The 27,005-nt window shown below is 32.8% G+C and overlaps 1 protein-coding gene across 1 annotated transcript; it reads right to left on the bottom strand.

Moving 5' to 3' along the window:
* LOC113511905 (phosphatidate cytidylyltransferase, photoreceptor-specific) lies at positions 1 to 26,969 on the bottom strand. Its single transcript, XM_052894488.1, has 10 exons — positions 26,759 to 26,969; positions 26,553 to 26,677; positions 24,170 to 24,266; positions 23,383 to 23,559; positions 15,346 to 15,538; positions 6,903 to 7,069; positions 6,049 to 6,201; positions 5,076 to 5,204; positions 4,745 to 4,879; positions 1 to 3,610 (listed from the first exon to the last, which is right to left on the bottom strand). The coding sequence occupies exons 1-10, from the start codon at positions 26,831 to 26,833 to the stop codon at positions 3,518 to 3,520; spliced, it is 1,344 nt and encodes a 447-aa protein (XP_052750448.1). The 5' UTR covers positions 26,834 to 26,969; the 3' UTR covers positions 1 to 3,517.
* Between the last annotated feature and the right edge of the window lie 36 nt (positions 26,970 to 27,005).

The following is a 27,005-nucleotide window of genomic DNA, read 5'->3' as shown; positions in this document are numbered from 1 at the left end:
AAAAAAAAAAAAAAACACGCTCACGACTACAATATCAGATAGAATAGTGTTTTATTTAACGATATATTTAAGCTTCTTTGAGTCAAGTAAGTCTGTGTTAATATTATTATTCATAGATTTATTATAGTACCCGCAGTATTGATTAGTTAGAACGAGACAGCATTATAAGCAATACACGGAAGTGTGAGCAAGATCGGAACTACTTTTTGTCTTACTTTTGCCTGGTGCATACTTTTATTTTTGGGTGATTCAAGTTATTTTCCACGTCTTAAGCATTGTTTGTATTACCCGTTCAAATTAGATAGGTACGTCACTTTTATATATCGCGAATAAGAAAGTGCATTTTTTGTTCGTTCGTTTATTCAGTGACGTCATACTATTACTATTTCACAATGCATACGCTGATAACATTTCTATGGCATTCTCTTTTTACGTTATTGTTTATTTTAAAAATTTTGCTACGTGGCAACTATATGTTATTTCTATCTATGGTAAACAATTATTTACCTAATTTCCCTTCACCCCCAACCTTAAACCCAAAACCTTACTCAATCTATGAGTATCTATTTTAACATAACCGATTAACTATAGTGCAATGCAACCAAATGCAGTGTCGATAAAAATATAATAATATTATATTATATATCCTAAATATTTAATACAATTTCGATATAAATGATTAAAAATTCAAATAAACATATTAACTAGCCACAAATTCTATTACTATTCGAATTCGCTCTTTGTGAATAAGAATGTAGTCATAAAAAAGAATCGCATCACAATAATATGAAATAAATGCCTAATACATACACAATTAAAAAAAAAAAAGATAAAAAAAATCACATCGCAAGCCTAAAAATTCTAGGCAATAATAATATACATTTATTAAATGCTTGGAAGCTATACTTTTTACTATTTTATGACTCAACCACAATCTTGTTTTATTCGAGAAAACCATAATTTTCTTTTTAAAAATCACTTTTTAATCAGTCGGCGTTTAAAAATGGAAAGCAGCTATTTTAACAGAAATTCCATAATCTATACCAGATGTTGCTGTCAGCGTGATATATTTGGAAAGCTTTATTTTTTTAAAACTATTTAATACATATTCTACGCCCAGTCATCACAGGCTGCGCATTAAAGCAGTACAAGTTTTTGACATATTACTAAAAACATTCGAGGAAACTAAACGCATCTTATTACCTAAACATTACAATTACGAGTACTAAATAAAATACTTAATATTAATTCGAAATATATTCTGTGTCACAGAGTACACTGAGGACTTATAATTTGTAATTCTCAAGATCCGTAATTATTAATTTTATAATTAACAAAAACGTTAAACATTCAACACATAAACCTATTTTAGAAATCTGAAACAAATTTCTTAGGGCCGACACAAACGACCGCGCGAACGATTGCCCCGCACGGCACCATATATATACCTAACTCCTACCTACTAACTTCTAAATTCGTTCAACCCTACAAGAACGCGCGATATCGTGCGGTTATCGCGCTTCTACACAATCTATCGATTTGCTTCTGTCATGTCAACGCAACGATCGCGCGTCGCCGTGCGTTGCCGCGAGGACATGTGCCCGTTTATAATTTGAAAAAAAAAGAGACAATAATTTTCTTAAACAGGTCTACTATTGGAGGTTTTACGTTTATATGAATAAGACGATAACAGTAGTTTATTTAATTATTAACAGTAGTTTAGTTAATTTGCTAGTATTTATTTAAATAAATATTTGTTTTTGATCGTATTTTTTATAAATGTAAAGGCATACGCACAGGTTCGTTATCAGATTTTTACAATCAATAATATCGATATTTCAATTGGATAACTATTAGTCATACAGAAATATATTGCCATAAGTATTATATGAATTACAACCAACAATACAAGAATAACAATACATCAATTACCCGCGCGATAGCCTTAATATTATTTAAATCACTATTTTAATACGTTTATTATAAACATAAAATTAAACTACATTCCGATATTTCTTGGGATGATTTATAAATCATAATTGTATTCTATATCGTATCGATATATATCAGTACGGATCATTTGCCTCGAATAATTCTTTGGTGGGTTTGTTATTTTCTTGTTTTGTAATTCGCTTATTAGGAGGTATTATAACAATATTTTAATGGACGTAACACAATATTAATATATCGGGGCAAATGATTTTACATAGGACTAGAACATTTTATTAATTCATTTATATACAATACTCGAGAAAAATAAACAATAACAAAAATAACAATTGACTGCTTAATCGTTTTCATTTACCAAATGACTCCTCTTATCACGATATCGTACGATTGTACCGTTACGATATAATACAATAAAACGTATGCAATTATATGGAGAGGTTAATTTTACTATCCTGCGAAGTAAATTATAAATATTTAATTAATAATAAAACAACTAAGTTGCGGTGTGGTCCAGCTATAGAATGGACTACCTTTTCCTTTCCTGTGGGTCTCATAAGAGGCGACAAAAAGAACTCAATTGTCGAGGGATCGGCAGCAGAGTTCTTAAACATCACCAAAGCCTAACTGCAGTTACCAAGTGTAGCAACTATTGGCAAAACATCCCTTATGGGAGATATCTATTATCAGCAGTGGACAGTTAATGACTGATAACATGATGTTGATGATGATGATGATGATGATGATGATAAAAGCAACTTAGTAATGTCTATTATATTTTATAATTATTGAATTATTTGTTCTCGAGCATTGTACAAACGATATGTTATAATACGTTAGAATACCACCACACTTGACGGACAAAACGCTATCCGCTACAACAGTCGACGGCTATATCGTCATGTTTCAGAGATCATATTATTGTATATATTACGTTAATTTTCATATCACTATGGCGACGCCAGCGGTGGACTAAGGTTTTGGGCTAAAATATTACACTCCCTATCACTCATACAAATCATCAAAAATTCCCCAATTCCAATTGACACCCTGTATATTTGTTATTATATCTAACGCTGCTGACACACTGACGCCATATAAATTCGACCATCACAAGTAATCATTTATTTGTATTATTATTATTATTTACTTTACACTATGGTGCAAGTCTTATTGTTCTGTTGTTTCTAACATGTAAATACTGTTTGCATCTCACTCTATCTCAAAGCGATTCCCTATAATATTATCTCTTTCTGTATTGTATCAAATCTGACTAATAATTCGCGGCGTTGGCACGTTAACAACGTAATATGCACTGCTAATACCCATTCGTCGTCATAATTCGGGATGTAACGCCCATAAACAGTCCACCGGTGGTCAACATCTTAAAAATACAACCAGATTTACAAAAGGAAGTTCAATATACTTGGCACTGACCGCATCGAGAAACGGTAGACAATTCCGTAGTCACTGCGTCGCGGCGGTTTATCAGTCAAGTGTGAACTCACACATTAGGTATGTAGTCAATTGTCTATGAGTAAATAGGTTACCTTGTGTTCGTTTAACGCGTCTAAGGTACCATGTTGAGGATATTCCTGTTCTCGAGAGACTCCTTGAGTGCGTAGAAGAGTTGCAACTGCTGTTCCGGTTTGAGATTGTAGACCTGAAATGGGAGATATTAAGTTTAATTTATGCATGAATGTGCAAGTTTCGTAAAAGAGCAATAAGGTTTCTTTTTTTATTTTATACAACTTAGAATGGCAAACAAGCTGATGGCCCACCTGATGGAAAGTGGTAACCGTCGCCTATAGACATGAGCAGTACCATGGACATAACAGAATATACTGTTTCGCCCATGATACCCCCTATGCGTTGCCATTCCTGAGGACTAAGGTATTATTGGTCTGTACCCAGTAAATTCACGTCGTATCCCACCCTTCAAACTGAAACACAGCCATGCAAACACAACTGCTTTCTCATTGTGATTATTTCTTGTAATTATTTATATTTATAATAAGTTCACTATTGTAATCTTTTGGAGGAAACAATAAAGAGTATTTATCTATCTATCTATCTCCCCGTAAAAAGGATTTTGCCAGTAGTTGACAAACGGGTCGGTAACCACAAATAGGTTTTTGGCAACAAACGTTGTTGCCCATCCCTCAACCGATTACATTGTTTTAGTCGCTTCTTACGACACACACGGAAAAGGAAAGGGTGGAACATTCTATGTCGGCACTGTACTGCAATTAACAACTTATATCTAGAATAATTAAAATGTATTTACACAATACATTAGTCAATTATAGATCAATCTATACTACAAATAACAATATAAAATGTATGGAGTTTGAAGGGGATATGGCAATATGGTGAAATTGTTAAGTAATGGAGATTGAGAATACCATTGCTAGCAATATACCCAACCAGGTCGACCTCCTCGCGGTTCTCCCTGGAAACTATCGTGATTAATTTCTGATGAATTCATCATGATGGGCTAACTAGCCTGTTTTCATCCTCATCGATCACCCTTCACTGGTGCCCCGCCAGTGTATTCCATTAGCGCAGGCGGGGTTAACACTCCATTTTCATCCAATAAAAAAAAACCTCAGTCCTCAGGAATGGCAATGCACGAGATATACCGTGTGTAACATAGTATGTATTTTGTAATGTCCACGGTGCAGTTCATGTCTATAGGCGACGGTTACCATTTTTTACAATGGTTTAAGTCATCTTGTTTGCCATTTTAAATACCATAAAAAATATTCATAGGACTTTCTATATATGGAATGTTTACCTGTTGCAGTAATTTCTGCGGAGTGGCTGTCCTTATGAAACTGGTGATGTAGACGTTGACGAAGGTGGCCATCAGGAACTGGCAGTCGAAACGGTCCATGATGCCGCCGTGGCCGGGGATCACATCGCCGAAGTCCTGCCAAACATGAACAAAAGGGTCACAAGAACTGTCAAAATGTATACCTCGAATATATCACAATATAATCAATAAAATCAACATAACGACACCAGTTGACAAATGCTTTCAAATTACAATCAATTCATTATATAATTTAATTAGGGATTTTACTCGTGATTTTATTATTTTTTTATTATTGATATTATTAACTCACCTTAATCTTAAAAGCCCGTTTGAATCCAGATGCAAAGAAGCCGCCGAAAGGTCCGATGACTGAGCTGAATATGCTCAAAGCGAGCGAGTGAATCATAAACGGGTACATGTTGAGTTTCTCCATTCCAAACTGAAAAAAAAAAAACGTCAAAACTGTCGTAAATTGTAGTTGTAAGTATGTAGTTTAAAAAAGGATCGTTTACGAACGTTCATGCGCTTCGTAAACGATCCCTAGTATTGTCATTTTTGACGTTTGTTTTATGACATCTCTTGTCTGACACTTTTTGTATTTCACGTCAGTTGATTAAATAAAGGACAGTGATTAAGTATTCGAGTTCTTTTAATATTAAACTGAAACGCAATTGGGGAAGCAAGAAAATACGTAACAAAAACGTACGTGTACACACACACACGCACACGCACACGCACACGCACGCACGCACACACGTACTCAGCATTTTACATAGTTTTCCTTATTTATTTATTTATTTTATTTTTTGGTAAATAAAGTGTACTAATAAATAGGTAATCGCACTCATCCAAGATACAGGTCTGGCCTAGTTTGGGGACTGATGGTAATGCAGATATTTCCTCGTTGTATATAAATTGTAAAAATTGTAAATTGTACCTTATGCAACTATATCTTTCTTAAATAAAAATATTATTATTATTAAAAAAAATTGTTTCGAGTCTAGATAATCATTACCACATGGCTTATAATATACATAAGCCATTAGGTGAGAGTATACTTTTTCGCCCATGATACCCCCATGCGTTGTCATTCCTGAGGACTCAGATGTTATTCCTTTGTACCCTGTAAATTCACGCCATATCCCATCCCTCAAACCGAAACACAGCCATACACCACAACTACTTTACGGTAGAAACACGAATGGGACAGAGGTACCCAAGCAATCGACTTTTGTACAAAGTCTCCCTCTGTAAAGTGTAAATAAATAAAGAATAGAACTTACGACTTTCATGACCGGCTGCACGAACTGGGGCGGCGTGTATTCTTGGAGACGGAACAGCAGTGACGGTTCGCAGTCCATGGTCATGCGGCCGAGAGATTCCGAGTACTCGATCGGGCACACCAGGTACGGGTATTGTGACATCAGGTAGGACAGCTGGAAATTAATAATAATAATATTTTTCTAGTAAACTTAATTATCTTATTTTTAGCTGTACAGCTTTTACCCTCAAATATTCTATAGTTTTTTTTTTCAGCTTCTCAAAGATACCTCACCTCTAAGGGATAAGTCCGCAATTGTATATTAAATCTTTTTAATGTGCCTAATTTAAAGTATGTATAATAAAGATTTTACAATATAATATAATACAAGCATTTTTAAATAACTATATATTTTATGATTTTATATATTTATTTTTTTATTTATCTACACTTTATTGTACACACGGATAATACATAAAAATATGGCAGGTGTAAGTAAATGTACAAAAGCGAGCTTAACTCTAAACGATTTTTTTCCAGCAAACCCAAAGTGGAAAGGAGCATCAATGTTTTACCGAATGAATATTTTACACAGCGCCATCTAGTGTTAAATAAAGCAGAGCTTGTACTATGGGTACAAATTTTTTTTAATACATACATATTAAACATAGATAATATATTAAAATATATTAATTTCAATGATTTTGCACATTCACTTTTAAAACAGATATTAAGTATATATATATATATATATATATATATATATATATATATATATATATATATATATATATACCATATTGTCCATGGTCCATTTATGTTAATAGACAACGGTCAGCTTTTTTCGCTATTTCAAGTTGTAATAAAGTTACTTACAACAAGACCGAAGACAACTGTAGAGAAACCGCCTCCGATGAACCCTTCCCAGGTTTTCTTGGGGCTCAGCTTGATCAGAGGTGTTTTCCCGAAGAAGAAACCAAACACGTAGGCCATGACGTCATTGCAGATTATCATGGACACGGGCACGATGAACCAAATCAGACCTGGAATGAGAGTATTTCACTGAACTAGGATTCTTTTACTTTTCTTTAGTAACTGATGACGAATGTTTTATCCATCAAATCAAATGCAACAGTCTGTTATCTTACAGAAGTCCAATATATATTACTGGTAGGTAGTAATAGCGGTGATCGATCTTCAAGTGTTGGCAGTCGCACACATACTAATGGTAGCGGAATTGAATAAAATAATTTAATTCTAATCAAATAACCATTGGAATGAGAAATTAACTTGGTTGGCTGAACAAGACTTTGGTTTGGGTGACTTTGTACAAAAGTCGATTGCTTTGGTACCTCTGTCCCATTCGTGTTTCAACCGTGAAGCAGTTGTTTGCATGGCTGTGTTTCGGTTTGAAGGGTGGGATATGGCGTGAATTTACTGGGTACAGAGGAATAACACCTGAATCCTCAGGAATGGCAACGCATGGGGGGTATCATGGGCAAAACAGTATACTCTGTTATGTCCATGATACTGCACATGTCTATAGGCGACGGTTACCACTTTCCATCAGGTGGGCCGTCAGGTTTGCCATTCTAAGTTGTATAAAAAAAAAACAATGGAAGGGAGGGCTAGGGACTATATATATATATATATATATATATATATATATATATATATATATATATATATATATATATATATATATATATATATATATATATATATATATATATATATATATATATATATATATATATATATATGGAATCGAGTTTAGTAACCCCATTGCTAGCAGTATACCCTGTCAGGTTAATCTTCTCGTGAACCCCCTGGAAATCATCGTGAATAATTTGTCATGATGGGCTAATTAATCTGAATTCATTCTCGCTTACTTTCCTTCACAAGTATCCCGCTAGTATGATAACACGATTTTTTTAGGGGTGATAATGGAATGATAGCTCCACCAGCGTCATTCGTATATACTGACGAGGCACCGATAAAATATCACGGGCGAGGACGAATCTGTCTGTCGGCATATCGTGACAAGTTCAACAATCATTAAAAATGATAATTTTCAAGGTAAACCACGTGGAGGTAGACCTGATAGGGTATAAATGTTAGCAATGAGGCTTTTAAACCCCCATTACTAACAGTCCTTTTCTCCCTGATGGGACGACAAAAAAACTACTAAAGTAGATTAGTAATAGTAGGATTATCCTGTTCTAGTCCAAAGGAACAATCTAGCAATAAGAATTAAAATATTTTATATATTATACTTAAATAATGCATTTATTTTAATTTTTGGATTTACTTCGGAGTGAAGGTGAAGGTATATATGTAAATACATTTGACTCTCTTCCTCCCCGTGTTTTGTTCATCCATCCCCATGATTTTTGATTCATCCCCATAATTCCTCCCCGTAAGGAATCATGCGTAAAGGTTATAGAGAAAAAAATAGTTACGATTTTGAAAAGCCTTAACATTTCTTTTTATAAATTGTTTAATAAAAACTAACAAGGCATCGCACTATTTTATAGTAAACAATTATATAATAATGCAATATAAAATATGGCATCAACAATATTGTCTCAAGTATGAAACATTAAATTAACGCCATTAAGATAATAACCGGCCCCGATATTATTGAGAGACCATTTATTTTAATAATAAAAGTAAGTTACAAGATTGTAAGATTTATTTATTTACACTTTATTGCACCATTTATAAAAATAACAAACACAGTAAACCTACAATGATAAGTGATACAAAAGGCAGCCTTATTGCTAAGCAATTTCTTCTACACTTCCCTTGGATAGAGGAGATTGAGAAAAAAGACAAAAGGTAGGTGGCGTACTATTATGTATATTTTATATGTATATTTTAATCTGTATTTATGTTACTGTATTTCACTTGAATTATGCACTTGTCATTGTATATTTTTATTTATGTTGCAATAAAGAGTTAAATAAATAAATATGTATAAAGTAATATATATATATATATATATATATATATATATATATATATATATATATATATATATATATATATATATATATATATATATATATATATATATATATATATATATATATATATATATATATATATATATATATATATATATATATATATATATATATATATATATATATATATATATATATATATATATATATGTATGTTGATATATATATATCAACATACACATATTTAATAGCACACGAAGACAAAAAAGAACACCGAAAAATAGTACTAAAGAAAGAGATAGTACTTAACAGTGTTAAAATTACATTTATCATATGATCTATATATTTAACATATATTTTAAAAGAGAGGAGCAATATCTGTAATATTTAGAGAGTTCATATATGTTATTTTACCTTTTCTATCATAAACTATAACAGAAAAGATAAACTCACATACCAGAGGGAGACTTTGTACAAAAGTCGATTGCTTAGGTACCTCTGTCCCATTCGTGTTTCTACCGTGAAGCTGTTGTGTTTGCATGGCTGTATTTCGGTTTGAAGGGTGGGATATGGCGTAAATTTACAGGGTACAGAGATATAACACCTGAGTCCTCAGGAATGGCAACGCATGGGGTATCATGGGCGAAACAGTACTGCTCATGTCTATAGGCGACGGTTACCACTTTCTTTCAGGTAAGCCGTCAGCTTGTTTGCCGTTCTAAATTGTATAAAAAAATATAAACCAAATAAAAAAAAATCTGGAAATAAGTTGGTACTAATTGAAAAAAAAAAAACACTATTATTATTTTAAAATAAAAATGTCTGTGCTAATACTGTTTATTCGTTAAAAGCATCCATTTATTTAGCATACAATGTGAAACTCTGTTACATAAAATATTTAGAAATTCAAATTAGTTTTGTAGCGACCTATTCCGATGAAAAACATGGTTAAATTTAAATAAAAAAACAACAATATTCAGGTAATCATCACCTGCCTGTCTAAGACCGCTTTTAAATAAATTGCGTGGTTCAATCACTCAAGAATGCATATTACTGGAAGTGATTAGATCGAATGATACATTATTATTTGGTAAAATTGATATAATTATTGAATAAAGTTTAATTTGATTATAATTAGATTGCATTTCTAAAAAACCGACTTAAAAATCAGTTATTTTGTTTTAAAACTACTATTGAACCGATTCTATTAAAAATTCTATGAGACCTATAAATATCTATAAGTTTTAGATAAAATTAAAAGAATTTTCCAAATCAGTTTACAACAAACGGAGTTCTGAGATAACAAACAAAAAAAAAATACAACTAAACTGAAATGACATGGTACTGCTCATGTCGCCTATAGACATGAGCAGTACCATGGACATAACAGAGTATATGACGATAGTAGTAACGCAGTCATCTACATTTTCAAATTAATGTACTTAGAACAACAATTGGCACGCACTAGAGTACTAGAGTGAATTAAACATGTTTCATTTCAAATATAATACAATGTAACCATGATATATCCAAGAATACTTTTGTAATATTAAATAATACACACTCCAGCTGTATAGCTGGCTGGATAAAGATCAAACGCTTCTAAAAATATTCTTGTGTAAACACAAAACTCAGCTCTCGGACGTGCATGTTTTTACCTCCAAACGGTTATGTACCAAATAGCTCATATGTCGAAGGCTCTGGAAAGCCGACCTAATTGGAAAATAAACCAATGCGTCACGCAGCCCGATGGGATTACGTTTTATTGTTAGATATCAATTTATTCACTGCGATTTAATCAGAGTACGATTTTGATTCTTTGTTGATAATAAAAGATTAATGTCATCCATTAATTCGTCAGTCAATACAAACAAAGGTGTAGGAAAGATAATGAAAATACGACAAATAACTAGGTAGTTCCGAATAAAGAAAGACAATGTACAAGAATGGAATAAAGCATTAAAAAAGTTTTTTTTTTTTTTAAATATCATCATCATTAGGATCATTATTAGGAAGTTTTTATATTAATTAAATTAAACAGCTTTTCAAAAGTAACATTCTACCAGAAGGAGATTTTGTATAAAAGTCGATTGCTTGGGTACCTCTGTCTCATTCGTGTTTCTACCGTGAATCAGTTGTGTTTGCATGGCTGTGTTTCGGTTTGAAGGATGGGATATGACGTGAATTTACAGAGTGCAGAGGAATAACACCTGAGTCCTCAGGAATGGCAACGCATGGGGGGTATCATTGGCGAAAAAGAATACTGTGTTATGTCCATGGTACTGCTCATGTATATAGGTGACGGTTACCACTTTCCATCAGGTGGGCCGTCAGATTGTTTGCCATTCTAAGTTGTATATATATAAAAAAAAACAGGTAATGGCCTAGCAATTTGTTAATAAGTATAGATTAACAATAGCATCCTGTGCAAAGGCGAATAGGCAGTTACAAAACACGCTATTGCTAAATAGATACTGTGTGTAATGAAATCTATGCATATCCAATCGTTTTTCATATTATGCATGCATTTCAAAATATAGTATTGAAAAATTATTTTTTTAAAATACAATTTGATATCTTGTCATTAAAACCATTCTATTACCATTACAAATACTAAAGTTTACGAGGAATGTATGTATGGATGTATTTTTATTACTCTTTCACGCAAAAAAATACTGTACAGAGGGTCTACTACGAAATGTTTTCCGAAATTTCGGAGGCGAATGAAACACGAATTTGATGTTAAAATTACATAATACTTATCGTTTAAAAACATTAAAATATTATTCCTTTGGACTTTTATGGTAGGATTTGTGACGAACGAACGAAAACACGAAATTGAGTCTGAAACTTCGGAATGTCATTTCATGGTAGGCCCCCTGATTACAATAAAATTTAGTACTCGGATGGGTCATAACCCTAACTTAAAACACTGGATCTTTTACATAACAATTCACGTGGACAAAGTCGCGGGATTGCGACACAATAAAATTGCGCAGGATAGATCGCAAAACAGACATATAAAGTCAAAAAAGAAGAATGTAAATATCGGGACGGAAGACCTTTCATGATCTGATAGACTGAAGACTGTCGGAGAGAAGAGTCAAGTCTCCGAAACCAGAATATATGAGAAAAGTTATAAAGATGGTTAAAACAAGAGATGTATGTAAAAATAGAGGTCTTTGGCATTATATTTCAGAACTATTTTTCCCACGCAATTGACTTATGCTGATAAGAGATTAGATAAGTTTATGGCGTCTCGAGTGTCAATATTAAGTATAGATAAAATTGTTTCAATGTAGCAAAAACGTCTTTATTAAAGACGATATAAGATTTTATTTCGAAACTAGAAAATTTTGCATTTTTCACGCCTAAAATACTATGGCTGAACTAAGATATCCTCCAATACCTTATATTAGATATCGTAGAAACCTTATAGTTTAGACTAAAAAACAACAAAACAGGTATTGTTATTTTACGGCTTTAGAGCCAACTTTTTTTATCGTTGTGCGTTAATCAATAAAAAAAAAAATTAAACCATCTCTTTAATTAACAGGTTGTCACACAGCAATATATCAGATGTGAATTCGTAACATTTTTAGCGGATTCGCCACATGCCACATAGAAACATGTGTAATCTATTCGTGTCGGCTTCCCTACGTAACATAGGGTAGAAACAGGATATGGCCTATGCAAAGGCGACAAGCGATATTAAATTTATAGACGGTATCGTCTTATTTATTTAATACCTATAAACCTATTTTAACGATTATAACTACATATATATGTATGTTAATAGCATATAATGTAGGCATAGCATGTTTGGTCACTTTATTTTAAAGTATAATAATACACACATTTAACGTATAGTATTATAACAATAAAATGAAAAGGATAAATAAAACCTAGATTTGGCGTTTTTAGTAATAAATTGATGAATTTTATATTATATCCTGTTTAAAAATTTTGGGACGGGAATAAAATATCATGTTCATTTAAAGTTATTAAAGAGATATAGTTATGATAGATATATATCCTATGACAAATATATATGTATATATTTATATGACATTATACAGAGTTATTAATAAAGAGTTATTAAATTTCACGCAAACAGCAGATGAGCAGTGAAAATGCAACACATAACCGTCAACTAGAGGGAGACTTTGTACAAAAGTGTTTGCATGGCTGTGTTTCGGTTTGAAGGATGGGATATAGCGTGAATTTACTGGGTACAGAGGAATAAAACCCGAGTCCTCAGGAATGGCAACGCATGGAGGGTATCATGGGCGAAACAGTATACTCTGTTATGTCCATGGTACTGCTCGTATCTATAGGCGACGGTTACCACTTTCCATCAGGTGGGTCGTTAGCTTGTTTGCCATTAGAAGTTGTATAAAAAGAAAAAAGAAAGATATATGTGTGGAAGTTATAACAACAGTTGGTTATAATAGATATTCGCCTACTCTACAACATCATTACAACATTTATAGCAAAAACCATTATGTTTCTATTTACCATGACCACAAATTTAATTTAATTGCACAAATAATTTATATCCGTTCGAAAAATGCCCATAGATCCGTATTTAAGACGACTTTTCCGGCATCATTTTTTAAATAATTAAAAGACGAGTAAATAGATATTTACAATTAATAATTATAATAATTTAAAAGAAAAAAAAAATAAATTTCACTGTGTATGCGTTTGGAATTCATAATTGGCCAATTTTCTTTATTTATACTAAGAACTAGGTCTACGTTCTCGCGCCCTCCTGTCGCTTAAATCCTGTTTTATTTATATTTGTCCTAGTTAGAAACCGCTTTGAAGGGCTTCTCGCCCGTGACAATGTAGTTGTGACATAAATACGGCCGGCAAGAATATACTGATAAGCATTGTCACACTCGTCGAGGGACTTATAACGATGTACTATTTACGTGTACAGATTGTGTTCACTTTATGTATTGTCTGATATATGTAACTATTAAACACGTAATGTATTGTACAATTTTATGATCATAGCATAAATAAAAAGCTCTGTTTTTATATAAATTAGTTTTAAATACTTATTAAAGTAATACACAAATAGAATTAAAATACATAGGAGGCGCTTCTGAAAAATGGCAACTTTTTATTTTTTTCTTATTTAATATTTATTCGCATAATTTTAATAACAAGTGACTACAGACTTTTTTTAATGGATGATAATGTAATGGTAACCACACACGTGCTAACGGTATACGCTGACGGGGTATCAGTAAGGGATGATATAAAAGGCAGATCAGTTGCCCATCGTGATGAATACACCAGGAATTTAGCACGATGGTTTCCAAGGGAGGCCACGTAGAGGTCGACCTGCCGGGGTACATTACCAGCAATGGGACTGGTAGTCCACATTACTAACAATTCCTTCCACCCAGTGGCTATGGTCTGGTAACAATGTCGCTAAACAAGTCACATTAATACATATCATCTTCTTGCTGCTGTGAAAAATAAGCACCCGAAGCACTATCAAAATAAACTACGCGTGCAAGAATTAAATAACTATTAGAGATTTATGCTGTATCAAATCGCAGTTTAAGTCAACTAAGACGCTTAAGCCATCTCCCATCATCTAAGTCATCTCCCAATCGCGAACCCAATCGAAAAAAAAAACAATGTCGCTGATCTGAAAACTGTTTATACAAACGGATCCTGGAGTGAGAACCGCGTCTAAGCATAATGTGATGCGATCTCTAGCAAAATGAATAGAACAATTTGGGAAAGACTGGTGGGAATGTTTAAATGCATACTATTTTATACAGTTCTGTGCTTAGAATCGTATAAAATAGTCTTTAAAGAGTTCTACGTCAATTAGTGCATTACTGTGGGCAGACGACGATGATTATTTTGAATCTATTTTCGCGGCAGAGCCCTAACTACAGGTAATTTAAAAGCTATGGCCTTTCAGAGTAGACAGAGATCCAAATATTAAAAATCACTATCCTTACTAAAATTTTTCTTCAATAAATTTTATAAAATTTCTAATGCCAGTTTTGGTCTACCCAGGTGCCTGCATTCTTCCACTTTCACATCGTATACCTTCGTCATCCTTTTTTTTCATATGCTTTTTTTTACTTATACAATAATGCTGGTACTTTATGCAGAATATAACTATAAAAATAAATAGGTAAGTTTACAATGGTAAATTGACGTCAATTTATAAATAATTCACCCATATAAGCGTGAATGAGTAACTTACTCCACATATTTCTGATCCTTCGAGCCGGATCTAACCAACAACTTATGAATTATTTTGTTGTGTAGTTTATCCAACCTACACACTATATTATAAAATTACCATTACTCACCTTCGAATATATTTTGTATGATGAGATAGCTCTGGGTGACGACGATGAGGAGAGCAACGTGGGTCCAGGCGAAAAGGCTGAACTGTCGCATGTAATACCGCTTCACAAGCGACAGTACGAACCACACGAATCCAACGCAGTACAGGCAGAACGATATGAAGCGATGATACGTCACCAGAAATCGGAGGTAATCCTGTAAAAACGGTGTAAGGTTAAAAATAATGAATAATACTTTTTATTGCGAAACACAAAGATTTTATAACAAGAAATAAGGCAGAGTCAACAATGTGCAGCCTTATCAATACAGAGCAATTACTTTTGGGTTAACTGTTATGGAGCGTAATTAATGTCATTAAATATTTGCTCCAGATATAAAAATAACAATTAAAAAGATTAATATTTATCTTGTTGATAGTTGACACTTAATGGAATTTCGAGTATATAATTTACTAGCGGTCCGCTCCGGCTTCGCATGGCATTTTTTGGAAATAAATAAATATCTCATGTTACTCGCTGATAATATAGCTTTCAATAGAAAAAAAAATAAGTTAATTATTTTTTGAGTTTACAAACAACATAATCTGTTCTCTTTCTAACATTAGTTTAGACGTAAAAAGTGCTGATCTATTATTTAAAAAAAAAGTCGGTGCTTCTTCGATAACTATATATTAGATATATATATATATATATATATATATATATATATATATATATATATATATATATATATATATATATATATATATATATATATATATATATATATATATATATATATATATATATATATATATATATATATTATATATCTCTGATCGGATTCTTTATTTCGATATTATTGCATATATATTGCATGACCAATATCGAATATAAATATTATTTAACCAATATATAGATATTACAAGTACATATATAATTAAGAAAATATATATATATATATATATATATATATATATATATATATATATATATATATATATATATATATATATATATATATATATATGTGGCAAGCGTATCCAACAACGGAATAGTCGTTGAATCTATGACATCGAATAAGACAGCAACATCCGATGTCTCAATACACACGGATTCGCTCACGATTACGATTCCATTTATGAATTCGATTGTCACTTTTCTAGGAGGGCTGAACAGAAATAAACATTCTTTATTTTTTTAATGGATGACAATGAAATGGTAGACCCCGTCCACGCTAACGGTGTACACCGACGGAGGACCAGCGAGAGATGATAAGTGAGAATGAGAAGACAAGTCGTGATGAAATACACCCAGAATTCGGCACGATGATTTCCAAGGAGGACCACGTGAAGGTTAACCTGCTAGCAATTGGGCCCTTAGTCTCTATTACTAACAATTCCTTCCCCACATTCCTTATTGACAATTGTACAAAAGCAATGACGCTTTAGAGAGCGAATAGAACAAGGATACATATCATTGCTTCATTGTTACAACAATAGTAATTACTAAACATAAGTATAGGAAATAATGAAACATTCATTTATTTTTTCAACAGCGCGATGAAGTTTAGAAGGACACCGACTGACGGTAATTATGTGGTGAAGTCAAGTGGAATATTATAACATTACGTATACGATAAACACTTGTGCCTGCTTTGTATAGTAATAATTAATTATTGAACAGCGGGTATACTCTTGAATCTAATATAAATATCATTGTCCACGAAATCAAGCGGTGGCGTTATTCAATAAGCTGCCTAAGGAATTAAAGTTACTGAATGATTTAAATATCTTTAGGACAAAGTTGAAGTCGTTACTGCTAGAAAGGTGTTTGTACTCAAATGACGAATTCTAATTATAGTAAATTTGAATATATATATTGTTTATGTTAAGAGATGACTGTAATATTTGTATTATGCTTAATTTAATTTATATTTTATGTACTGTATGAAATTATTGTATCTACTATGACATTCAAATACAAAATTTTGTTTATGAATAAATAAAAAAATTAAAAATATCAATACAATCTATTGGGGATAATTGGGCATTTCATTCAGATGCTGATCTAGTCGGCTGGGTCACATCTGGGTGAATTGCTTAATTAAATCAATTTGTTTTTCTTTTTACTAACATAGTTTGTAAGAAAATTGTTACTAACAAAATTGGACCGCATTGTAGTCTGGATAATAAAGTTTTATTATTATTATTGCCAATGATAATTTTATACTGCTCTCATGAAACATTGGGATCGGTTTACAATAGTTTGCATTGACAAGTAACACTTATATGCATCTATCAGAACAATATGTCGCTAGTACTGCAATTCGACAGTGCGAAACGTCTTAATTCCAATACCGACCTATTGGAATTTATTTCAAGAGTAACCCTACAGGTCAGAAATATAGATAATTTTATACTTTTCATACTAAGTCGATCACGTGATCGCGTTGATTGTATGAAAGGTTCCATTTTATATTGTCCGTAGATATGTGACGTGATTGCCTAATGGAATTAGAACGAAAAATATTTTATGTGTTATTATAGGATATATTGTATATAGCATTAATGTACCAAATTATTTTTTAATTAAAATAAAATAAAATTTTATTTAAATTTTATTTAAATAAAGCGTGCTTGCCAAGCGTGGCAACTAATGGTAAAATCCCTCTAATAGGCGAGACCTATGTTTAGATGTGGAGAATTAACGGCTGATAAAATGATGATGACGAATTAAGTACTTCAATATGTATATATGAGGGGAAAGGGATTATTAGTAATGGGGTCTAAATGATCCATTGCCAGCAATACACCCTATCAGGTCGATCTCCACATGGTTCCCCTGGAAACCATCGTGGTTAATTTTAGTGAAATTTGTCACGATGGGCTAATAGGTGAGGATGAAAGCAGCTCGCTTTGCATGATACTTACACCCTCACTGATGTCCTGCCGGCGTATCATATATACCGATAGCGCAGGCGGGGTTACCATTCTATCATTAGCTATTAAAAAATATGTATATGTGTATATATAAATATACAATATAATATACAACATGGCCGTACTTTTATTAATGCTTGCATTTACTTTACCAGAGGGAGACTTTGTACAAAAGTCGATTGCTTGGGTACCTCTGTCCCATTCGTGTTTCAACCGTGAAGCAGTTGTGTTTGCATAGCTGTATTCCGGTTTGAAGGGTGGGACATGGTGTGAATTTACTGGGTACAGAGGAATAATACCCGAGTCCTCAGGAATGGCAACGCCTGGGGGGTATCATGGGCTAAGCAGTATACTCTGTTATGTCCATGGTACTGCTCATGTCTATAAGCGACGGTTACTACTTTCCATCAGGTGGGCCGTCAGCTTGCTTGCCATTCTAAGTTGTATAAAAAAAAAATTATCGTGTCATTAATGAATGTCGATTCATCATGATTAATTTGTTATTCTATTATATTATTATAATATCACCTGATTTTTAACATTCCACAGAAAAATGTATCGAATTTAGATAATTATATTGAGTATGCGTCGCGCAGTGAAAAGTGAATCATTCATGACAAATATTTTTTTTCATTTTTATCAATGATAATACAGTATTATAATCGGCTTTACTCACGTATTATTAATTGTTGTTTATTAGTAATAAAAAAAAGTCATAGACAAGTGTCTATGACATTATTTTTGTCTAGGTCGAGGAAACTGATTGGTTCTGTCTGCCTCGTGAAGAATCTAATATGATCACACAACGGGTAGAAAACCCTGAAATTATCTCTCAATTTCCACTGCTCAACCTAGGCCTCGGGGAAAGGGATTGTTGGCAAAGGAGTTTGACAGCCCCATTGCTAGCAATATGCCCTATTAGGTCGGCCTCCACGTGGTTCCCTCTGGAAACCATCGTGAACAATTCTTGTTGAAATCGTCACAATAGGCTAACTAACCTACTTCATCCTCACCTATCATCCTTCACTGGTGTCCCGCTGGTGTATACCGATAGCGCGGGTGGGGTTACCATTCCATTATCACCCATTAAAAAGAACCTAGGCCTTCCCAATAAACCCTCTTCCCCCCTTATTGGCAATAGTTGCCACGCTTGGTTGTAATAGTTGTTTAAGAAACTTCTTAAAATATCACCAAATCCTAACTACGGTTGCCAGAGGGGAAAGGGATTGTTAGTAACGGAGACTGAGAATCCCATTGCTAGCAATATACCCAACCAGGTCGACCTCCTCGCGGTTCCCCCTGTAAACTATCAAGGTTAATTCCTGATGAATTCATAATGATGGGCTAACTGGCCTGTTTTCATTATCATCGATCACCCTTCACTAATGCTCCGCCAGCGTATCCCGTTAGCACGGGTGGGGTTACCATTCCATTTTCACCCACCAAAAAAACTATGGTTGCCAACCTGCCTGTAAAGCGTGGCAACTACTTGCAAAACCTCACCTCCTAGACGAACACCTGATATGACGATGACCACTTATCATACCATAAAATTATAATATTTATACACTATCTCTATCTTCATAGAAAAAACTTGAGATTAAACCAAATAAATAAACTGCAAATTTACTATTACATAAGTATAGTATTCAGTATTCCAATAGCAAAAAATATATTAATATTCCCTAAAAAAACAAGATATGATGATGACGGTGATGATGATGATATGTAGTATATAAATCGACAGCGGTTACAATTCAGTAATCTATTATATAACAAATAATATTATACAACATATACTATATAAAAAAAATTAGTGTTTTATCGTGTTATCAAACAATGATACAGAATTATTTCAATATATATGTTGCAGGCAAAACTCTTAACCAGTCAAAAGTACTATTGACTAGCAAAATCGATCAAATGTACTTTTGACTGTATGCTTCAGTCAATAATAATTTTGACTAAAATAACAGTTAAAAGTACCTAACCTAACCTTACCGCAAATTTGCGGGGAGAAAGGGATTGTTAGTAACGGAGTTTGACAGCCCTATTGCCAGCAATATGCCCTAATAGGTCTACCTCCACGTGGTTCCCCCTGGAAACCACCGTGAACAATTCTTGTTGAATTTGTCGCGATAGGCTAACTGAACTGCTTCATCCTCACCTATCATCCTTCACTGGTACCCCGCCGGTGTATTCCGATAGCGCGGGTGGGGTTACCATTCCATTATCACCCATTAAAAAAATAAAAAAAAACCTCCACGTGGATCCCCCTGGAAACCGTCGTGAACAACTCTTGTTGAATTCGTCACGATGGGCTAACTGACCTGCTTCATCCTCACCTATCATCCTACACTGGTACCCCGCCGGTGTATTCCGATAGCGCGGGTGTGGTTACCATTCCATTATCACCCATGAATAAAACCGCAAATTTGCAGTTTGACCAACCTATTCAGTCAAAAGTATTTTTGATTGATTTTGCTACTCAATAGTACTTTTGACTGGTTAAGAGTTTTGACTGCAACATATATATCGTATGATTTTTATCAATGAACTTGCGAACTTGGGCCGACACACGTGCACTGGTTGAACCGTGTACGAGATCGTTTTACTATTTCAAAGATAGCTCGATTTATATTCGTACATATAGCGTGGAACGAAACAGGTATAACAAGTCGCTATCCAGCGATAATATTAGTCGAATCAAACAACTTTCACAATTAACATATTTAGAAATCCTTTTTTTTTTATACAACTTAGAATGGCAAACAAGCTGACAGTCCACCTGATGGAAAGTGGTAACCGTCGCCTAAAGACATGAGCAGTACCATGGACATAACAGAGTATACTGTTTCGCACATGATACCCCCCATGCGTTGCCATTCCTTGCCTGCCTGCCAACTCAGGTGTTATTCCTCTGTACCCAGTAAATTCACGCCATATCCCACCCTTCAAACCGAAACACAGCCATGCAAACACAGCTGCTTCACGGTTGAAACACGAATGGGACAGAGGTACCCAAGCAATCGACTTTTGTACAAAGTCTCCTTACTAATATAGCTCGTATAAAGATTTTTGCGTGCCACTTCCTACGTGGGGATTACAGAACTAGGAAATAAGGATAGGGAATATATTTCCAATTATATTTTAGTTACAGTATCTATATACTGGTACAATAACGAAAATGTAAAAGACTTATCCAAAAAATAAAATTCGAAAATTGATATCCAACCGATATGGGCGATATGGAAATGAGTGACGAGATTTTTCCGGCCAGAAATGTCAAGAGAAACCCAATATATAGATATCGGATCGGTATCCATACTTACATACATATTTCCAACTAGAAAAACGAAAGAAATAAACCACATTTAGATAGCTAAACATAGGAAAACTATTTCCAATTTGGTGCAATAGTTTTTGCCTGATGCCGGAACTAATACGCAGACAAAATTTCTAAAAAATATTTTGTCTTCTATTACTTTTATTAGCATGTTTACATAAATTTTTCTTTAATATCTCCCATGTACATAGATCGTCAAGTTACAGTTTATTAAATTGGACAACAAGAATTATACTTTTTAATGTATAATATTATATATTTAATATATTTATATGTTGTACGGTTTGTACCCTTGAACATTCTATAGTTTTCTTTCAGTTTTTTAAAATACTACTGTAAGAGATGCCTTTATAAGTCCGCCATTGTATATTTTATCTTTTAATGACTCCAATGTAAATTATGTATAATAATAATTTTACAAAGAAATATATTACTTATATAATAAATTATATTAGATAATACAATTTATTATATAAAATATGAAAGCGAGTCTGTTATTTGTTACTTCTTAGAGCTTTAACGCTAAACCAATTGCATAAAATTCGGTAAACACATAGTATTTAGAGAATTAGAATGGAGAGACACAGACTGCGTTTTACCCTCGATCAATATTAAGTCACGCTGAAAGTCACGGGTTAAACCACACCACAAATCAACGAATAGTATTTGATACCCGAACCCGAAGAACAGGCTTAAAATCAAACGAACCGGGTCGTTTCGCCGCAATAAGGCACGGGGTGGCTCGTGTGTAAAAACGAGTATGTTAAATATTTTTTCAGCTGTCAGTTTATCGATTAATTTATCGATTTAGTTTGAAAGATACAATTTTGCTGCTGTTTAATTTAGATTTAATAATTTAATATTGCTGCCGTCTAATAGTGGGTAAAATACGATATTACGAATACAGCAGCAATTATCGCTCGAGTGATAAAAATCATAAAAAAATATGTATGTTGTCAGATTAGCAATTGATTGGCTCAAGAGGGTTTATTTAACATTGATTTTTGAATACTTATTAAGGATTTTGTTAATGATTTATATAGATACGCACAGATTGATAATAGGGTACCCAGGAATTTTGGTTTGTATATTTTTTTTATTTTACTAAGTTGTAACTTTACTTTTTTATACGATAATACTAACATATATCTATCTATAAGGGTGTGGTCCTGGCATAGAATGGGCCGCCCCTTCTTTTCCCGTGGGTGTAGTAAGAGGCGACTAAGGGAAGGCGAGGTATGGCCAGTAGAGTCCCTCTTAAAAAATCTCTAAATGCAAACTGCGGTTGCCAATCTGCCTGATAAGCATGTCAACTACTAGCAAAACTCCCCAAGGGGGAAGCTTGTGTTCAACAGTAAACGGTTAAGGGTTGACTCGATGATGATATCTTTTAACATATAAAAAAGATCGCCTATAGATGGCGCTCAGCGGGCCGAGATACGCAGTCAGACTCGTATTTGCGTCACAATCACTCATGACTAAGAATCACGATTTGATTCCGAAACTAGTCCAGCTTTTTCGATCTTCGATCGAATTATACGTAAGTTAAACTGGTACTTATTAAAATAAAATGTGTGCTTACGAAACTTTTAACAATATAGATACAAAACACACAGCAACTTTTAGATGTCTATTCCAGGATCACAATATTAACTGACTACCCCATTAAAGATTATAGTCGTGAACATATTGTTTCTTTCATTAAACATTTACCACTTTTTGAAAAATAGATCTTATTTTAGGTTGCCTTTAGAGAAATCTGAATAAACTTACCGTTCTATTAATAACGACGCCAAAATAATCAATCAGATTCTCTCCATAGAAGAAGTAGTTGGAAGTTAGCAAGAAATACCAGGAGAGTGAACGGAACCATGGAAGACCATGGATCCGGTATACAGCGTAGCCAATGTTGATGATCTCTTCAAAACACTTCACTTGAACACATAAAACCTAAAACAAACAGTAACATGTTAAGGTTTCTTCAGGTCTGTCAACAAGCATGCGACACTCCTGATGTTGCAACAGTCTATGGGCTATGGGAACTGTTTAGAAGGGCTGTATGCTTCTTTGGAACTTTTATAAAAGAAAAAAAAAAAAAGTTGTCAATACTTTGCGAGTACATGAAATTGAATATGAAAATTTTTCAAAATACAATAACTTTATTTATTCTGTTTCTCTGTCCTAAAAATGGAAGTATTTTCAGTTATATAAATACATATTTATATAACTGAATATTATATAAATAAATATATATTTATTTCTCTCACAAAGTAACAACAATAAAACTTACAGTTACATAGGTTACAATTTAAAACAATCTTTGTGAGAGACAGGTTTCAGTACTAGGATAACCCGTCTTATAGATCACCAATACCAAAGGTAACTAATGAGATACTTGATTGATGTTAAATTTAATTAAAAAAAAATATAAATGGAACAAATAAATAGGATATGCCTAGTTTTAATTTAAAACAAAAGAGTATTTAATCCTATATTATAAATACAATGAAACCACAAAATATGTTATTAAAAAAATAGAAAAATAATATATATGACTTACTGTTATCATCAAAGCTAACGGCCCTCCATAAATCAGGAGACAAAAAGCCGCAATCATCAACCAGGTGAAGATACCCCGAATCACCCAATTTCTCCATCTACATTTAAAAATAATAATGGTAATAAAGTTAAACTACAAATATTTCTTTTTGTACTCATAATAATTTTTTAAAATGTAATGCAAAACATTTACATGTAAATAATGTCATAAACATTCTAGAGTACCATAAAACCTTATATGACACCATTACAGGTAAACTGTGGTATTACTTACCTGTAATCGAGCTGTATAGGATGTCACAGTATATTCTGAGATGACTATCCTGCTGCTCATATCTATAAGAGACATGCCCAACTTTTCATCAGGTGGGCTGTCAGCATACATTTTAATTCATTAAAAAAAAATTAAAAGTGTGTATCTAATAACAAAAGTAATATACATATTTTTTTAGTAACTTAGAATGGCAAACAAGCTGACAGCTTACTTGATGGAAAGTGGTAATCTTCCACTCTAGACATGAACAGTTCCAAAGACACAATATACTGTAATTGTGATTAATACTTAATTGCATATTTCAACATCAACTTGTACTCAATAAAGTAATGAAAATATATGCTTGTCACTTGTTACAAATGTTATTTGAATAAAATAAAGAATGTGTTTGCATTTTAAATAAATTTTCCATCTACACAACCATTTATGTTTAACAAAGAACACAGTTACATATCATTAATATGTGTATATTAATTAACAGTATCAAGACTAAAAATATACACAAATATTATTTTAGAATAAATTTAAATACATTTCCTTACATTAAGGAAGTGTATCTGAACTGACTAAACTTAGGTATCTTATGAAATAAGTTTATATATATTGTAAAATATATAATTAAGAAATAAGTTGCTGATGTAATATTTTATAACAAAACTACAAAACAAAGATATTATCATGTTTTTTAACCCTGATTTTTTAAATCAAATAAAAAAATATATGTGTACCCTTTACTGTGTTTACTAATGGGGAAAAATAGTATAAAAATCAAAACAATAGTTTTATATATTTATTTTGAAAAAAACTTTTGGTAACATGTAAACAGCCAAATATTAAAATAAAATCAATTGTAGGCGTCCAATGCGATTTATAACCCCGGTATCAAATTTGAAACTTCAGGTATTTAAGGATTAATATATAAAATTTATGAATATTTAGATGTATTTACTAAATCCTTATTAATATTATTTGTTTATTACCACTTACCACCCTAAGCAATCCTCATGGAATTTCATCACCATCATCATATCAGCTTTTAACTGTCCACTGGTGAACATAAGCCTCCCTCTTAAGGGGTTTTGCCAGTAATTGTCATGCTTGACAGACAGATTAATGTAAAAATAATGTAATTGCAGTTAGGGTTTAGATGTGTTTTAAGAGAAATGCTGCTAGCCATCCTTTGCCCTCCCTTAGTTGCTTCATACAACACCCATGGGAAAGGAAGGGGTGGCCTAATGTCGGGACCACACAGCTATGAAATTATACACATATAGTATATGGGATAAACAAGGGCATAGGCTACTTTTTACCCTGGTTCAATGAACATAACTCAGTCAAGTGAATGAAGTTACAGGTAAAAGTTAATCAGACATAAAAACATAAAAGTTGGATTGATATACAAGAATATGTATTTCATTTGAAAGAAGAGTCAAAAGCGACCAGAACTGGTATGCATGGATGAGATGAATTATGAAATTATATGAGACAAGAGATACATGTAAAGATAATAAGACATATGGCACTTAGTTCTTTCTGTGCATCTTGTAAAGGATTTGGTATTATGTCAGAAAGTTAAGTATTGACTTGACTTGACTTTCTGACATGACTTGAATAATTGTATTTATTTGCATAAACATAGGTATTTAGTTACCTATTGAAATGAAAGAAAAATTTGGTTACCTAGTTAATTATTACAGGATTTTTTCCTGGTAATCTATATTAGTAATATAATATAAAGTGGAAGAGTTTGTTTGTTTGAACATTTTAATCTTCAAACCAGTTGGATTAGAATTTTTTTTGCATTTGACAATTCATTTCTTGAGGAAAGATGTAAGCTAATGAACATCATGTCAAGACCACAGGCGAAACCACAAAATACAGTTAGTGCTATAATAAAATTTCATTTGCACGAAACATCCACATAAAGCCAAATGTGAAATTTTAATTTGTCAGAAAACATAATTTTTATTAAATCAAAATTTAATAATTATTGTTAATAAATAAAATCGTAATAATTAATGGAATCACTAAAGATAATATGTGCAAGTACGTTAAAAGATATAGTAGTCAACTAACCTAGAAAACAAAGCTAAAAACAAAATAAATTTACCTAGAAGATAATCCGGACAACGCCGAGTCAAGAATTTCAGGTGTTTTATCCGTTCCCTGTGGCAAGTTTTTTGCCATTTCATCCACATATTTCTCTTCTAAGACCTTCTCTTCTTCTGAATCCACCTAACAAGATACACAAAAATATTATTTTTAATCACGAAAGCGAACAGGTTACAACTAAGAATAAACAAAAAACATTTTTACATGATCGGATTCTCCAGCAGTTTCCGCTTTTTCAGTCCCGTCGCCTTCTCCACGACGGTGTCTTAAATCACTCATGGTTGCAAAAGTGAAAAACACGAAAACACGACAGTCGAACTACAGTTTATTCACAATTTAAGTTATTGTATGAATTTATTATTAACAATCCATAAATGCCAAAAATAGACGGTGTTTTACAACAACTTGTCAAATGAAAAATCAATACGGATTTTTTTTTTTTTACAATTAA

Source organism: Galleria mellonella, unplaced genomic scaffold (genome assembly GCF_026898425.1).
Source record: "Galleria mellonella isolate WM207_F2 unplaced genomic scaffold, CSIRO_AGI_GalMel_v1 utg213, whole genome shotgun sequence".
NCBI classification, from domain to species: domain Eukaryota; kingdom Metazoa; phylum Arthropoda; class Insecta; order Lepidoptera; family Pyralidae; genus Galleria; species Galleria mellonella.
Note: the sequence above shows the minus strand (reverse complement) of the source record. Positions and strands in the feature narration are given on the sequence as shown.